At 44.9% G+C, this 16963-nt stretch overlaps 1 protein-coding gene across 1 annotated transcript in view; it reads left to right on the plus strand.

The window, feature by feature from the left end:
- Positions 1-14218, plus strand: part of SHB (SH2 domain containing adaptor protein B) — a 151390-nt gene extending 137172 nt beyond the window's left edge. The window contains exon 6 of the mRNA XM_035097025.3: positions 6710-14218. Coding sequence (XP_034952916.1) covers positions 6710-6893 — 184 coding nt within the window. The 3' untranslated portion in view covers positions 6894-14218. The remainder of the gene's footprint in view (positions 1-6709) is intronic.
- Positions 14219-16963: the final 2745 nt, after the last annotated feature.

The following is a 16963-nucleotide window of genomic DNA, read 5'->3' on the forward strand; positions in this document are numbered from 1 at the left end:
CTCTTGATGATCAATTTTCTTCTTGTTTTGGTGGAACGGGGTTGTGTGGTTTTTTCCCCCCAAAGGTAGGAACAGTGTTGCTCCTCATTGTGCAGCTTGGCAGTATTAATTAGGCAGGTTCCTTTGCTCAGGAGGCCCTCTAATTGTGGCTTGCTCCTTCTGCATGGGGTATCAAAGGAACCAGGAATGACACACTTGCACACTGTGCTCTTATCAAAAAGCCTTGCCTGGAGCTTTGTTCCCCATTATTCCAGCCTGCAGAGCCTCAATGACACACCGGTTTGACATTGCTGTTAGCCGATCGCGTGCGCCTGGGGATTGCAAAGGGGAAAGTTGGTGGCAGTTAAGGGCTAACCCCAAAGCTCTTAGGAGCTTTTGGCTTATAAAAGATAGCACAAGGGGAAGCCACTTCTCAGCCTCCTTTCCAGTTAAAGACTCTGGCAACAGCTCCTAATATATTATACATCTAACTCTCACGGCGCCTTGGTCATCTGCTACGGTCGTCCGATAGTTTGGCTGTGCAAGACATCTAATTGCAAATCAGCACTCACGGACAGAGCTGTCTTTTCACATCAGCACAGTCCCTTTCCAAAAAAAGGCAAGCTTTCCAAGTGAGGGGATTCTCATATGATAGCTGACACGTCCATGCATCATGTGACTTGGCTCCCGGACACAGGATGTCTTTGGATTGCTTCCTACCCTTGTGTTGACCACAGGGTGAGCTATGGGCCAATCACAGCTGTCTGTTGAGCAAACCTCTCTGGTAACACATGTTTCCAAACGTGTTTTGTCACATTCACACATTACGTTTTCAGGTGCACCACTTCAGAAATCCGTGAGAATACATAAATGGAGGTGGCAGAATTCTGGACTGTACCACTTCCATTGTGGGATCCTGATTACAATTGCTCCATTAAAAAGATAATTATAATCTTGCACCTCCTAGGCTATGCGCACACAAAAAAGTGATATGACCACCACCTGCATATTAAAGTGGTTGTACAAGTAGAAAATTCTACCATTTCATTCTGTATAATGCATAAATCAGCTCTTGAAACACAATGCTGCTGATGTTACATTTCTTTATTTTCATTTTGTGATAAGTTGTTGGAAAATAGCCTGGAAACAGCTGAAGCTTTATTGTCATTCTTGAGGTTGGAAGAGTCAGGTGCAAGTATACAAAATTCAGTAGCTACAGAGAAGTCTGCAACGGCTTAACAGGGTGCCTATTGCATCTGATTGTGCTAATGTTAGAAAAATGCAGATCTTGGCTCTCTTCTTGAAGGAATCATAGCCTACTTTTTATGAGTAGTTCTGAGCAGTTTGTAAAGCAGGTTGAAGGCTATGCCCTTTGTTCTTAGGCCTAGCGGCAAGCAATCACCACAAAGATCTCTTGACTGCCATTGGATTCGCTGACCAATTTTACGGATACCTGGTGCTGAGAAACCCTTTAACCAGGCTACAGAAAGCTTTGTTTTTTCTGGGCTTCCAGGGCTAACAAGACAGACTGAGGGAAAACTCTCTCCAGCGCATGTGGCTTTTAAATTAGGTATCAACATCTACTAGTTGTGCCCCACTTCAAGCCTCTCTACTCACCTATGTCCTCGTCCTGCCAATTCCAAATATAGTTATCTGTATTCTGGCTCCTCTGCCCTCACATGGGTAGCTTTAGCCTAAGTCACATGGTGGATTTCATCACATGATCCCTTGGCTATGGCAAATGCCTCTTGGAGATTGGCTGTCAAGGACAGGAGATTAACTGTCAAGGACATCAATTTCTTATCGAGCAAATGTAACAATTGTTAGGGGACACAACCTTATCTAGCTTGATACCCTGATCACTGAAAGCTGCCATCTCTCATGATTGCATGGCTATGGTTCAGTCCACACAGATGCTCATAATGTAATAAAACTCTTTCTGGACTGTGTTACTTTAGAGTGTAGGTGGGAAATTGCAAGCCCAAATATTCCAATGCGCATTCCCTGCGCATTGAAAAGTAGCACCTCAGAAAGAAGAGTAGGATAGAACCCTCCCCCCCGACACACTGGTTTTCCATGTGCAAGGAATTTGGTGCTGAGAGCATTCAAGCACACAGTTCCCTCATTTGTAAGGTGAACTGCCCAGGAACAGTTTTGCAGTCTAACCTGCTATATATGTGAGAATTCAGAGCCATTTCAGAAGCTCACAGAGTTCCTATCCTGGCATCATTTTAAAAGGAATTTCCAGAGTCACCGAGTGCATGGCAATGGAATTTACGAGACCGCATCCATCCTTTGCCAGTTGTTAGTCAGCCTCTCTCTTAATTGCCAAAACAAGGGGAGATTTCACAAGTTTATTTAGTCATTCTCTTTCTTCCCCCAAGACCTTGTGCAATTCCGCCCTTATCTCACCACATAGCTTGTTTCCTCCACCAAGGATGCCAGGTTGGACTTCCCTTCTGCCAGCATTCTCCCACATACATCTCCATTATAGCTCTTGCATCAAATAGGTCTTTTAGCTGGTTTATCATTAAGCTATTGCTCTGGTTCATTTGGGAAGCACATAGCTTACCCTGCCTTCATTCTTCAAGCCTGCCCTTACCGGAGAATGGCTGTGCTTTAGTTCAGCCAGGAAAGCAAGGCTACAAAAGTCTTTGCTAGCCTGCTAGCCACACCAACCAGTGCTGGTCATTAGTGGCACCTTGGTGGCCAAAAAGCTGCCTTCCAGTTTAGCAGAGCATTCAGTTTACCCACCCAGATATTTCCGGTTAATCTTTGCTGGGTCATTCGTTGACTATGCTTTTTGCCTTTCGGCATATCTCTTTAAAACACAGGCTGTGCACACCCGCTGCTTTTGTGGAAGGATCCAGCTGTTGTAAAGTTCAAGTGGTTTAGCGTGATGTAGCCGAACAAAAGGGGACCCAGGTGGCCCTGTGGGTTAAACCACTGAGCCTAGGGCTTCCTGATCAGAAGGTCGGCGTTTCGAATCCCTGCGACGGGTTGAGCTCCCGTTGCTTGGTCCCAGCTCCTGCCAACCTAGCAGTTCAAAAGCACGTCAAAATGCAAGTCGATAAATAGGAACCGCTACAGCGGCGCGGTAAACGGCATTTCCATGTGCTGCTCTGGTTTGCCAGAAGCGGCTTTGTCATGCTGGCCACATGACCTGGAAGCTATACGCCGGCTCCCTCGGCCAATAATGTGAGATAAGCGCGCAACCCCAGAGTCGGTCACGACTGGACCTAATGGTCAGGGGTCCCTTTACCTTTACCTAGCCGAACAAAAGTGTCCGTGACTTTTCATGTTGCTCCTTAAGATTGTAAACTTTGCCTGGCTGACTGCAGCAGACGAACCGGCTGGGTACTGGGACCACGAAAGCCAAGTGGAGTTGTTGCCAGAGTAGCAGGGGAGAGGAGCAATGGTCTCTGGAGATGGAAGCTTCACAGTTAAAGATCCCTCTGCGGCACATGCCTCCCAGCTGATAGGCTCTTTCTGCAAAGCAGAGAGGGACACAGCAATTGGAGTGGCAGGCCTGCAGGTTGGGGGCGCGGTGGCAATCTGCCGGGGACAAGTACTGGAACTGAATTTCTGTCATTACTAGAAATAAATAAATAAAAATACAACATGTGAAGAAGCACAGCGATGTGTCTTTCACTTCTGCGATAAGGGTGCTGGGTCAGAATCTGCGGTGCAGGGAGTCAGGCTGCTGATTTTGGAAAGCTTCCAATCTCACGCTTTTCCCTCCTTGCGTAGTGAAAAAATGTCAAGCGGCAAAATCAAAGGGAATGTATGCGGGGTGCATACGGTGGTACCTTGGTTCTCAAATTTAATCCGTTCCGGAAGTCCGTTCCAAAACCAAAGCATTCCAAAACAAAGGCACCCTTTCCCATGGAAAGTAATGCAAAATGGATTAATCCGTTCCAGACTTTTGAAAACAACCCCTAAAACAGCAATTTAACATGAATTTTACTATCTTAACGAGGCCATTGATCCATAAAATGAAAGCAATAAAAAAAAGTACTGCAGTCACACAATCAATCCATCAGTAGCTCAACTGGGTTCCACGCAGGCACAAAACCAGAACAAAAAAGAGCCACAAAAACGCAAAATAAAAAGCAAAAACAGACAGAACTCAGCACAACACTCAAAACGGAAGTGTGGCGCTCAAATCAGAAGCGTGACACTCAAAACGGAGCACGTTCAGCTTCTGAAAAAAGTTTGCAAACCGGAACACACTTCCAGGTTTTCAGTGTTTGGGTTCCAAGTTGTTTGAGTACCAAGGCGTTTGAGAACCATGGTACCACTGTATAGTAGTTTTTGTCTCTTTGTGCAGAGATGAAGAGGGCCTGAGAGGGAACTCGAGGGAGAGTCATTTCAATGCCTCTTGCACTGCATGCTGCAGGAGACACTGCTGGGATCGCTGGTGAAAACTGCATCTCTTATGTCGAGTTCTAATACCCTTTAGCATCTAATAACACTTCTGTGATGTGACATAGGGCATGCATTTCTCCACCCCCACTATAATATGGCAAGGAGATGCACACTGTGATGGCAACGAAAGAGACCCGAAGAAGGGTATGGGGCAGCTCGGTCTGGGAGTGTCATTTTCTGTGGCAGCCCCATGTCTCTGTAATGTTCTGCCCTTAGTAATCCCATCCTGCGCATTGAGTGTTGAGCAAACTTTCTCCTCAGGTCCTCCAGGCCCTTCAATGTCATTTTCATCCATACAATTGTTGTTGTTGTTTAGTTGTTTAGTCGTGTCCGACTCTTCGTGACCCCATGGACCATAGCACGCCAGGCACTCTTGTCTTCCACTGCCTCCTGCAGTTTGGTCAGACTCATGTTGGTAGCTTCGAGAACACTGTCCAACCATCTTGTCCTCTGTTGTCCCCTTCTCCTTGTGCCCTCCATCTTTCCCAACATCAGGGTCTTTTCCAGGGAGTCTTCTCTTCTCATGAGGTGGCCAAAGTATTGGAGCCTCAGCTTCACGATCTGTCCTTCCAGTGAGCACTCAGGGCTGATTTCCTTCAGAATGGATAGGTTTGATCTTCTTGCAGTCCATGGGACTCTCAAGAGTCTCCTCCAGCACCATAATTCAAAAGCATCAATTCTTCGGCGATCAGCCTCCTTTATGGTCCAGCTCTCCCTTCCATACATCACTACAGGGAAAACTATAGCTTTAACTATACGGACCTTTGTCGGCAAGGTGATGTCTCTGCTTTTTAAGATGCTGTCTAGGTTTGTCATTGCTTTTCTCCCAAGAAGCAGGCGTCTCTTAATTTCGTGACTGCTGTCACCATCTGCAGTGATCATGGAACCCAAGAAAGTAAAATCTCTCACTGCCTCCATTTCTTCCCCTTCTATTTGCCAGGAGGTGATGGGACCTCAGTGGCCATGATCTTGGGTTTTTTTTGATGTTGAGCTTCAGACCATATTTATCCATACAATAAGAAACAAAAATCACAACCTTTCCCCCCAGTGCAGCTTTGAGCCCTTGCAAGACATTAAACTTGCTTTTATAGAGGCTTATGTGAGGATTTCCAGTCGTTCCCACTCAAAAATCAGTCCTGCAAATAAATCCGCGACACTTACTAACCCTCATGCATCTTTACTGGTTGGCTAGCAATTTGCAGCATGTCTTTGATAGTCCCTCGAATCACAAACCAAACTCACACATCTTTTTTAGAGGCCCCTATGCAATCAGTAAAACTGCAGACTTGACAAGAAATCCCACCAGTAAATTCCGCTCTTGCATTAAGCCTGAAAAGGCATCTAAACAGACTGCCCTCCACTCTAGCCTTGAATTAATATGCACCTATTTCTGCAATCCCATTAATTTAGTGGCAGACTCTTAAACCATTTACTAGCAGAGGGGGGAAAACATAATGAACTGAAAGCACAGAACAATATATCTGCTCATAATAATGTATTTAGAGATGTCACCCTTGGCTTAAAGGAAATCGTTTAGAGAGCAATTATGTTTCAAAAGAGATTCATTCTTGTAAAGAATTGAAATTCAAATCAAGATTTTTTTAAGCTTGCCAGAGCTATAATTACAATGCCTGCAGTGATTTCTGCTCTACAGAGAAGGGTCATTTCATCACAAAATTGCCTGAATATCTGAATAATGTGAGCCTGAAATTTCCTTCAGCTTTTTCACAGGAAACATTCACTTAAAAAAAAAAATTCTTTGGCAATTTCAGAGGGGATAAAGGAACTATTCTCAACTTAAAATTGCATCTCCGCGTATTCTTCAGGTTCAGAATGGAATGTGCGCCCCACTGCTATATCTTTGCCCCCTGGACACAAAATGGGAAGATCTTTTTCAATTACGCACCCAGGGTTCCCATCAGATTTTTTTTATATTTCGGATTTTTGTGCTTTGAATGGGGTGGGAGCTGTCAAAAGCCCTCTTTAGGCATAATACTTTAAGCATGGTTTTCTGTTTAGGCAAGGCTATCCAGACACGTTGATGTGTTTTTACCTATTTGTAGTTTACAAATCATTTTAACTGTTCTTTAAATTTTGTCATTGACTTATTTTTAACCGATTTAATTGATAATTTTGCTGTTTCTCGTAAACCACGGAAAGGTTTTGTTACAGTCAAGCAGGCGCGTGGATTTTGTTAAGATTTCTCTAAAACTAGCTCAGAGAGAGAGAAAGAGAGAGAGAGAGAGAGAGAGAGAGAGATTTCACATGCTGAATCATTTTCTTGTTTTCTTTCTTTCCGCAGGAGCAACCAAGGGTTTATGCATATGAAGCTGGCGAAAACCAAAGAGAAATACATTTTGGGCCAGAACAGCCCTCCGTTTGACAGTGTTCCGGAAGTGATCCACTATTACACTGCAAAAAAACTCCCAATAAAAGGAGCCGAACATTTGTCGCTCCTTTACCCTGTTGCTGTCCGGACCTTATAATTTTGCGCTCTGGCCCGTGCTTCTCCTTCCTGTGGATTGGAGATGAGGGGTGCAGCAGCAAATTTGCTCCTGCACTGTCTACAGCGATGCTTCTTGGGACAGATGCCCAGTCCTGCCTTCCCAGTAGCAGGCTGTTGTATAGTAATCATTGCACTACTTTGCATGTCCTGTGTGGAAGTATTGGTTTCTATTTATACGAGAAAGAAATTGCATTCAGCCGCTTGGAAGAAATGCAGGAATACCGCCCCCCTCCCCCACGTCAATAGAAAAGTTGCCAAATCCAAAGAATGGCCTTCAAACTTTCCTGAGAGATCAGCAAGCTTGACATCTTCTCGCCCCTGCGCGCAGAATATTCCACGTACCGAAGCAGAACCTGCAAAATGGACGCAAACTCTTGCGGCGGGAAGGCTGAGCGAGAAAGGGCCCGTTGGCCTTCCTCGACCCTCAAGGCCTGAGAACTGTTGATTTATGCACCCAACCCCAAATTTGTGTCGTCGTTTTTCTGCACAGTTTAATTCAACATGTGAGAGCCTCACTTTTGTTTTGTTTTGTTACAATGATGATGTGATCTGAAAATCTCGATGAGTAATTTTGCGACAGAGCAAAAGGAAAACGGAAAAAAAAGTTCGGTTATTTATGAATAGGGTATGTACTAAAATAGTGGTTTAATATATATATATTTTTATCCCCCTTCCCCCCTTTTTGGTACAAGAATAAAGCTCTAAGGGTTTTCTGTGCTGATTTCTAGATTAAAGGCAGTGAGTTCTGTTTTCTGTTGTGTACGTACAATGTCAGCTGTGGTGGTTCATTCAGTGGTTTCCGGGGAGGGTGGGGTCATTACGGAGGGAGTTGATGTTTACACGACCAGATTTTGGACCCAAAAGGGCTTCCTTGAGCTGATGATGGAACCTAAGCCAATAGTAGCCTTCCATCTAGAGATCCAACAAGCTGGATTCTCTTCCATCTCAGGGGTGGTGTCCGGGGGAAACGCATGAAGAACATGTTTCTGCTTCTCCAGCTGGGATGTGCAAGTACATCCCGTAGCGTAATATAAATCATGGGCTGTTTTCCGACTCGCGATCGTACAACTGGGCCTGTCCTGTTATGGCACACACGCAAAATGTGGCTTCTTGTTACTGCTCCTCTTCTGCCTTCGTAACCAATTGGAATAGCTCCTGCGCTTCCCAGGGCAAGTGCGGTTGGCTTTCTACCTCATCTTTAAAGCCTAGGTCCCTTTCCCATCCCCATCCAGCATATTCTCTGTGCCTGTTGAACAGAAAGACTGGCAAGCTGTAACTCAAGAGCAGAAGTTAACAAGAAAAGGCCAGGGCCACAGCACAAACCAGCAGCCCCTGGTCCGATCCTTCCCTCTACCTTTCTGACATTAGTGTTGCTTACCCTGATATCCCAAGGGTGTGTGTTTCCACGGCAACAGCAGCCAGTGAAGCAGATCAGAGGGGGTGAATGTGCACCACACATTGGGGTTGGGTCATAGGGTAATTGAACTGAAACTCAACGCTGGGCTGGGCTGCCATCTTCAGCTGCAAGCCCCATGTTTCCCTGTGTCCTCCTTTGGACTTTGTAACAATCCTTGAGGCTGGTCCACTGCATTAACCCTTCCCATATCACCGTGCATTTCTCCATTGGGGATCCAAGTTGAGAGTCAGACTTGGCGTTTTCTCTTTTTTCAGACTTTCAACATGGATGCCAAATTGGCCTGTTTTTAAAAACAAAAACAAAAACGGGACTATCTTTCAAGCATACAGCTTCCCTTCATTTTTGCGCTGGTTTGAAAGTGTTAATGGAATACTCATTAATTCAACACTTATGTAAAATACTGCTTCGTTGTACTGTACAAATGTGAAAAGAGAAGTCTCCAGATAATATAAATGGTGTCTCTTGTTGGCTAGTTCATTTTAGCCCCGTATGGACCAGTTTCCAAACTGGTATTAATTCCAAGGTTCTGTTTTTACCTGTTTTGAGGACAAAAAAAATAAACCTCTGTAAAGGTGTGTGTGGAATCAGCTGCCGATAATCTAAATGGAAATGTGCATGCCAAGTGTCTATCTGTTGTCGTTTGGTTTTTTTTACAAATATTGTGGGGTTTTCTCCCTAAATGGAGTAAAATAATCCGTTTTTTGAAAGAAGCATAAAAACAACCAGTTTTCCCTTTTTTTATCTTCTTTACAGCCCCTCCTCCCTTCATAGCATGTGCCCTAGTCCTTTACAGTTGACTCAGAGATGCTCACTGTTGCATTAATCATCTGTAGCCAACTTGTGACCCGGATACTAGACGAGGATGTTGCGGTGTACCTTGCCAGGAGCAAGAGGACCGGTGGGCCTGGCTATGTCATAGAGTCCAGCCTATATTCCTCTCTGTGCCTCTAGTGTTGCCCCTGCTGCATGTTCCCCAGCCCACTTGGCCAGAAGGCACCACCAAGACTTCAAAGGTGGGATATGTTCTGTGGTACATTGCTAGACTACTGCTATCTGAGAAAATCAGGAAGTTGCCTTATACCAGGCATCCCCAAACTTCGGCCCTCCAGATGTTTTGGACTACAATTCCCATCTTCCCCGACCACTGGTCCTGTTAGCTAGGGATCATGGGAGTTGTAGGCCAAAACATCTGGAGGGCCGCAGTTTGGGGATGCCTGCCTTATACCGAGCCCAATCAGTTGATCCATCTAGCTCAGCGTGCACCAGTGGTCTGCAACCCTTGGGTCCCCAAATCATCCATGACCATTAGCTAAGCGGGCTGAGGATGATGGGAGTTTTATTCTAGCATCTTAGGATCCAAGATTGAAGAACACTGGGCTATGCTAACTTGCAGACACTGGTCTCTCCCAGCCATAGCTGCCAAGTCTCCCGTATTCCCTGGGAAACCCCCGTTTTTCCAGCTGTTCCCAGCTGAAAAAATGGATTTTTTTTTGTTTTTCCCCAGTTTATTCTGCTGTGGTGGCCATTTTGGAACTGGGCGGAGCATGCTCAGAAGCGACTTTTGGTGCTGCTCTGCCCAGTTCCAAAATGGCTGCAGTGCGACTTCTGGCGTGGCGGCCATTTTGGAACTGGGCAGAGCAGCATCAAAAGTCGCTTCTGAGCATGCTCCGCCCAGTTCCAAAATGGCGGCAGCGCTACTTCCGGTCTGCTACTTCCGGTCCAATCCCTCATTTCTTTGACAGGAACTTGGCAGCTATGCTCCCAGCCCTGCTTGAAGATTCTGGGGACCGAACCACAAAGAAAATGCCCTACCACTGAGCTACAATTTATGGTGCATTTGGCAATAAGGGTACCCACCACTGAGCTAAAAAATACTTGCTCCGTAGTCCTCTGTTGACATTTTTGACCGGTGTAGTGCTTGTTGTATTCAACCACCGACAGGATTATTTACACAGCCAAGCCCCAGCTCAGTTCTTTAGCTGTGAAGATTGGTTGTGGAGCATTTTCACAGTGAAAATTGCTTGCAGCCACTGGGTACAGCAGAACAATTACCACTTGTGTGCCTCTGATAGTCAGGAGAACATCGTTGCAACTATAGCTCTTGCACCTTCAAAGCCTCAGCAGAAAACAACATAATTTACCCAAAGCAACAAAAGGAGAACTCATTTGGGGGGTCACTTGGCCACGGATGGTTGTTGTTGTTGTTGTTTAGTCGTTTAGTCGTGTCCGACTCTTCGTGACCCCATGGACCATAGCACGCCAGGCACTCCTGTCTTGCACTGCCTCCCGCAGTTTGGTCAAACTCATGTTCGTAGCTTCGAGAACACTGTCCAACCATCTTGTCCTCTGTCGTCCCCTTCTCCTAGTGCCCTCCATCTTTCCCAACATCAGGGTCTTTTCCAAGGATTCTTCTCTTCTCATGAGGTGGCCAAAGTATTGGAGCCTCAGCTTCACGATCTGTCCTTCCAGGGAGCACTCAGGGCTGATTTCCTTAAGAATGGATAGGTTTGATCTTCTTGCAGTCCATGGGACTCTCAAGAGTCTCCTCCAGCACCATAATTCAAAAGCATCAATTCTTCGGCGATCAGCCTTCTTTATGGTCCAGCTCTCACTTCCATACATCACTACTGGGAAAACCATAGCTTTAACTATACGGACCTTTGTCGGCAAGGTGATGTCTCTGCTTTTTAAGATGCTGTCTAGGTTTGTCATTGCTTTTCTCCCAAGAAGCAGGCGTCTTTTAATTTCGTGACTGCTGTCACCATCTGCAGTGATCAAGGAGCCCAAGAAGATAAAATCTCTCACTGCCTCCATTTCTTCCCCTTCTATTTGCCAGGAGGTGATGGGACCAGTGGCCATGATCTTGGTTTTTTTGATGTTGAGCTTCAGACCATATTTTTCGCTCTCCTCTTTCACCCTCATTAAAAGGTTCTTTAATTCCTCCTCACTTTCTGCCATCAAGGTTGTGTCATCTGCATATCTGAGGTTGTTGATATTTCTTCCGGCAATCTTAATTCCGGCTTGGGATTCATCTAGTCCAGCCTTTCGCATGATGAATTCTGCATATAAGTTAAATAAGCAGGGAGACAATATACAACCTTGTCGTAATCCTTTCCCAATTTTGAACCACTCAGTTGTTCCATATCCAGTTCTAACTGTAGCTTCTTGTCCCACATAGAGATTTCTCAGGAGACAGATGAGGTGATCAGGCACTCCCATTTCTTTAAGAACTTGCCATAGTTTGCTGTGGTCGACACAGTCAAAGGCTTTTGCATAGTCAATGAAGCAGAAGTAGACGTTTTTCTGGAACTCTCTAGCTTTCTCCATAATCCAGCGCATGTTTGCTATTTGGTCTCTGGTTCCTCTGCCCCTTCGAAATCCAGCTTGCACTTCTGGGAGTTCTCGGTCCACATACTGCCTAAGCCTGCCTTGTAGAATTTTAAGCATAACCTTGCTAGCGTGTGAAATGAGCGCAATTGTGCGGTAGTTGGAGCATTCTTTGGCACTACCCTTCTTTGGAATTGGGATGTAGACTGATCTTCTCCAATCCTCTGGCCATTGCTGAGTTTTCCAAACTTGCTGGCATATTGGGTGTAGCACCTTAACAGCATCATCTTTTAAAATTTTAAATAGTTCAGCTGGAATATCATCACTTCCACTGGCCTTGTTATTAGCAGTGCTTTCTAAGGCCCATTTGACTTCACTCTCCAAGATGTCTGGCTCAAGGTCAGCAACCACACTACCTGGGGTGTACGAAACCTCCATGTCTTTCTGGTATAATTCCTCTGTGTATTCTTGCCACCTCTTCTTGATGTCTTCTGCTTCTGTTAGGTCCTTACCACTTTTGTCCTTGATTATGGTAATCTTTGTACGAAATGTTCACGAATGGTATTAAGTGTAAATATCCTGTGGCTTTTCATGAGTGATGTATGTGCATCTCTTAATACTTTGGAGTAGCAATTCACATGGAGATGTTTCCATTGCAGAACAGAGCTTAGGGTCCCACCTTCAGAGTTCTGTCACATAATTCTTGTTTCTTGATGGTTCATAATCTGCTCCTTCCACACCTTTTCTGATCTCAAGAAGACTTATTCCCGAGCAGCAACCACTAGCAGTTGAGCATCTCTTTGCAGCAATCATATTCATTCAGTCGTACGATATGAGAGATTCTCAAGTCCTGTTTGTGAGCGTCCCATAGGCATCTGGGTGGCCATTCTGAGAACAGGATGTTGGGACTAATCTTTTAAAACATTTTTTTTCTTGTAAAGAAGAGCGAGTTTGAACCCATGTACAGAAACCAGTTAAGCTCTCTGCACCAGCAGCAAAAGAGCTTCCCACAGCTGCCTCAGGGACCATTGAGATGGATGTAATTATGCCACCTCATACATTGGCATGAAAATTATGTCGCTTACCATCTCTCTCAGAAGATTTCTGACCTAGCTGTTTTTCTAAGATGGCTATTTTTTAAAAAAATACCAGGTGCTTCCAGATTCCTCGTGTTTCAAATCTGGACGGACTCTACCACCTCAAATGACTTAATGTTTAAACTGACCCAAGAAGAATAGACTCCATGAGACAGACACTCGATCCAGAGTAGTGGGTTCCGCAACCGTGACTAGATTAGATGCTGATGTGTGTTGCTTAGCCCTCCTCAACTGCCTACAGTTCATGTAAAAACACTGGGAAATCTAGGGAAGTACAAAGCGAGGAACAGCGTCCTGATCTGGAAGTATAATTTAAGTCTGGGAGGTCAGAATCGGGTCCCTTCGGATCAGAATTCACAAAAGATCAAAGTCCTCAAACATCCCTAGGCGCCACAACCACGCCGCTAGTTCAGAGTATTTAGTGCTTGTTGCAAGCTGCACAGAACATCACTCTTTTTTTACATTTGCTGTGGAGGAATCGGGAAGAACTCCGCATGTAGAATTTTGAATAAGCAACTTCCGCCTCCTTGGCTTCTGCCACAGGAGGCAACCCCAAGTCCCAGGTGCTCCATCTTTCCAAGTCAGCCAAAACAGACCACACTTCACAACATGGGAGCCTGTTGATCTGGTCAAGGGGTGTATGAATCGGTGCTTCCTGCCGTTTTCCCTTAAGCAGTTTCACTTTCGCACAAACTCAGTTGCCGAAATTCTCCATCATGTCCTTTGCTGTCATCCTGGCAGACAATTATTTTAGGACTTGTGAGCTGTCAACTGGTTCACTCTTCTGCATCCCCCCTCACACCACCCCATGCTAGCTCTGAATGTGGGGCTATTTTAGCCATAGATCTGATTTCCCCTTTCCATCTATTGCAGTGAAACTTCACAGGGTATTAACCGGGAGACTATTCTTAATACAGTATTGTGTGGCTTATGTCTGCCCCTCCTGCAGTTTCTCAATGTGTTTCGCACAGATGAAAAGTGTTAAGTGTTAACTTGCAGCCTCCTGTCCGAGGGCCTTGCAAGAGTCTTCCCGCGGATTTTAGCATGTGTCGGCCTTTTCCAAAGTAATGGCACATGCATGCGTATAAACTAAGGTGTGTGATTGTGTGTTTGTGAGTGTGCACAGCTGTATAAATCCCAATTAAAGGGAATGCCATGGGCTTTAGAAAGTGTTTTTAATTTATTTTCTAACAGGATTTCTCAGAGGTGCAGCGCGGCTGCAGCGTAAACAGAGCCTGTCTGTTCTTTTGCACTGTAATATTGTCTCTTGTTTTATTTAAGTGATTGTGTGATGCTTATTCCCCTCCCCTCTGGTTTTCAAAGTTTTCCTCTTTAGAAGAAAGGAAACCCACACAAAACAATGTTACAGTTATTTGTGCCATTGCTTCTGGTCGAGAGACTGAGCAGCAACCGTGCCTGTGTAGTCCATTAAAAAGTTTATTTTAAATAAAAATTATAAACCTCTCCCTTTTCTTCCTCTCATTGTAGCAGTTTCCTCTCTGTCAGAGTGTATTCATATTTTCTGGAGCAGCGAACAATTGAGACTATTATTCCGCTACAGAACAATCCATTGCGAGGTGCCCTGGCTTTTGTAAGGCTGGTGTGTCAGCCAATGGCAGTGGAAATGAGAATTAGGCTGTGGGTTTTGTTTAATGGAATCTGTGCCAGGCAGCTCAGCCCTATTCAATAGCCTGCCAGAGAGAGTTGCTTGTTTTCTCTCTGCAGCTCATCCCAATACAATAGCTTTCGACAAGCAAACTGCATCGACTAATTCTATCCAAATGCTTGGCAAGTCAATTAGCACCTTCTGGAGAGAAAATGGGATGGCATTAAGCTAGGAAAGTTCCCAGTATTAAAAGCTGGGAATAATAGATCGGCCAGAAAACCATCTCCTGCAACATTGTGTTGTTTGGGTTGAAGAAACTCAGGCTGTGGTTGAAATTCCTAAATATGCAGGTCATTTCTCCCTGCCTGGCTTGGGGATGAAGGAAGACTTTCAGTCCTTTACAATTATGCGCAACCAGGACTCTGCCGAAACTGCCACTTACTCTCTCTTTTTTGCAATAATTTTTGGCACTGCCAAAAGCTGCCTCTCCTTTTCAACGATTTTTGGCACACTCTTGAGAAAACGATTGCTTACTCACCGAAATTGCCCTCACGTTCTCTTTCCTTCCCTCTCTGAAACTATGCAATGACCTCGTCACACAGCCAATCCTGATTGGTCACGCCACATCGTGATGTCATCCTGTTCACTAGGTGAACCCTCATTGGGTGGTATCAAACATGTGAGTAATTTGGGAAGCAAGGAATAGTGATAGTAGCTTCCAGGGTGATACTAAAAAGGATAAAAAGAGTAAACTCAATTAGACTTCCTTCAATGTGTGTAGGATTCTGCTCTTAAGTGTACAAATTTCATGTCACTAAAATTGCTAGTTTTTACCTGAGAAGTAGAAGATATTGGGTTCAGAGAATGAAATAGGTGAATTTGGGTCTTTATTTGATCGATATTGCAATTGTTACAAGTCTTGGAACTTGCTGGTTCTACATAGGACATTTTCAGATAGAAGGGCCAGTTCAAGAGCCCTCTGTTTAAGGATAATTTCACGGAGTGACTGGGTTGACCAAATTCCAGAGAATAATAAAGAAAAAAGCTGTAAATATACTTAAGATGAAGAAAACATCAAAACGCACACACAGTGGGATGTGATTTGTTTCTTTGGCCTAACCATTGTGAGATTTAGACCCTTCAGACCTGTAAGTTTAAAGGGGGGGACCAAGTAAGAGAATCTATTTGAAGTTGCAGTAGAAATGGTCCCCAAAATGAACACAATTCACATTCAGTTAATTCAGCAATAATGAAAGCCGATTCCCCAAAGCCTGACACATCGTAGAAATGACCCTACCTTTAGGCATTGTAGAACACAAATTAGTTTGCTTTGTACCCTTTCACAACATCATAGTGTATGAAAATATGCCATCGGTTTTTGTAAAAGTAGAGCGCAATCTGCCATGTAGGTGAGCTGTTAGGATAGCGTCTATCCTTCAAATATAGTAATTTGTTGTTTAGTCATTTAGTCGTGTCCGACTCTTTGTGACCCCATGGACCAGAGCACGCCAGGCACTCCTGTCTTCCACTGCCTCCCGCAGTTTGGTCAAACTCATGTTCGTAGCATCGAGAACACTGTCCAACCATCTCATCCTCTGTCGTCCCCTTCTCCTAGTTATAGTCATGGGTAAATGAGTCACATTATAACTGCAAGTTTTCCCAGTAGTGATGTATGGCAGTGAGAGCTGGACCATAAAGAAGGCTGATCGCCGAAGAATTGATGCTTTTGAATTATGGTGCTGGAGGAGACTCTTGAGAGTCCCATGGACTGCAAGAAGATCAAACCTATCCATTCTTAAGGAAATCAGCCCTGAGTGCTCACTGGAAGGACAGATCGTGAAGCTGAGGCTCCAATACTTTGGCCACCTCATAGAAGAGAAGACTCCCTGGAAAAGACCCTGATGTTGGGAAAGATTGAGGGCACTAGGAGAAGGGGACGACAGAGGACGAGATGGGTGGACAGTGTTCTCGAAGCTACGAACATGAGTTTGACCAAACTGCGGGAGGCAGTGCAAGACAGGAGTGCCTGGCGTGGTCTGGTCCATGGGGTCACGAAGAGTCGGACACGACTAAACGACTAAACAACAACAACAATAACTGCAGCAATGTAACAGCTAGCACATTTGCAAAGCTAAGCAGGGTCCGGTCTGGTTTCAAATTGAATGAGAGACCACATGTTCAGATTCCTGCATTGCATGGGGGGTCAGACTAGATGACCCTCAGGGTCCCACCCAACTCTACATTTCTATGAATCATATATATGACTGGTTAACCCATTTGGGGCTGAGCAGCTTCATTCAAAGATGAAGCCAACCATTTCAGTAGGGTCTGGGTGAGCATCACCACTCAAGAGGTAGGGATCGAAAGCTGCATTGACTGCATGCACAAATAACTCCTTAGGTACAATGATATACCTTGCTGGATCGGAGCTCTTGGTTGTACTTCCAGTGAGGTAGCAAACACTAGGAGAAAGCCACTTGGCCACTTTTCTCAAGAATAGCACAGAATCCATAGCTGCCAAGTTCCGGCCGGAGAAATAAGGGACTGGACCGGAAGTAGCAGACCGGAAGTAGCGCTGCCACCATTTTGGAACTGGGCAGAGC

Source organism: Zootoca vivipara, chromosome 15, assembly GCF_965207765.1.
Source record: "Zootoca vivipara chromosome 15, rZooViv2.hap1.1, whole genome shotgun sequence".
Classification (NCBI taxonomy): domain Eukaryota; kingdom Metazoa; phylum Chordata; class Lepidosauria; order Squamata; family Lacertidae; genus Zootoca; species Zootoca vivipara.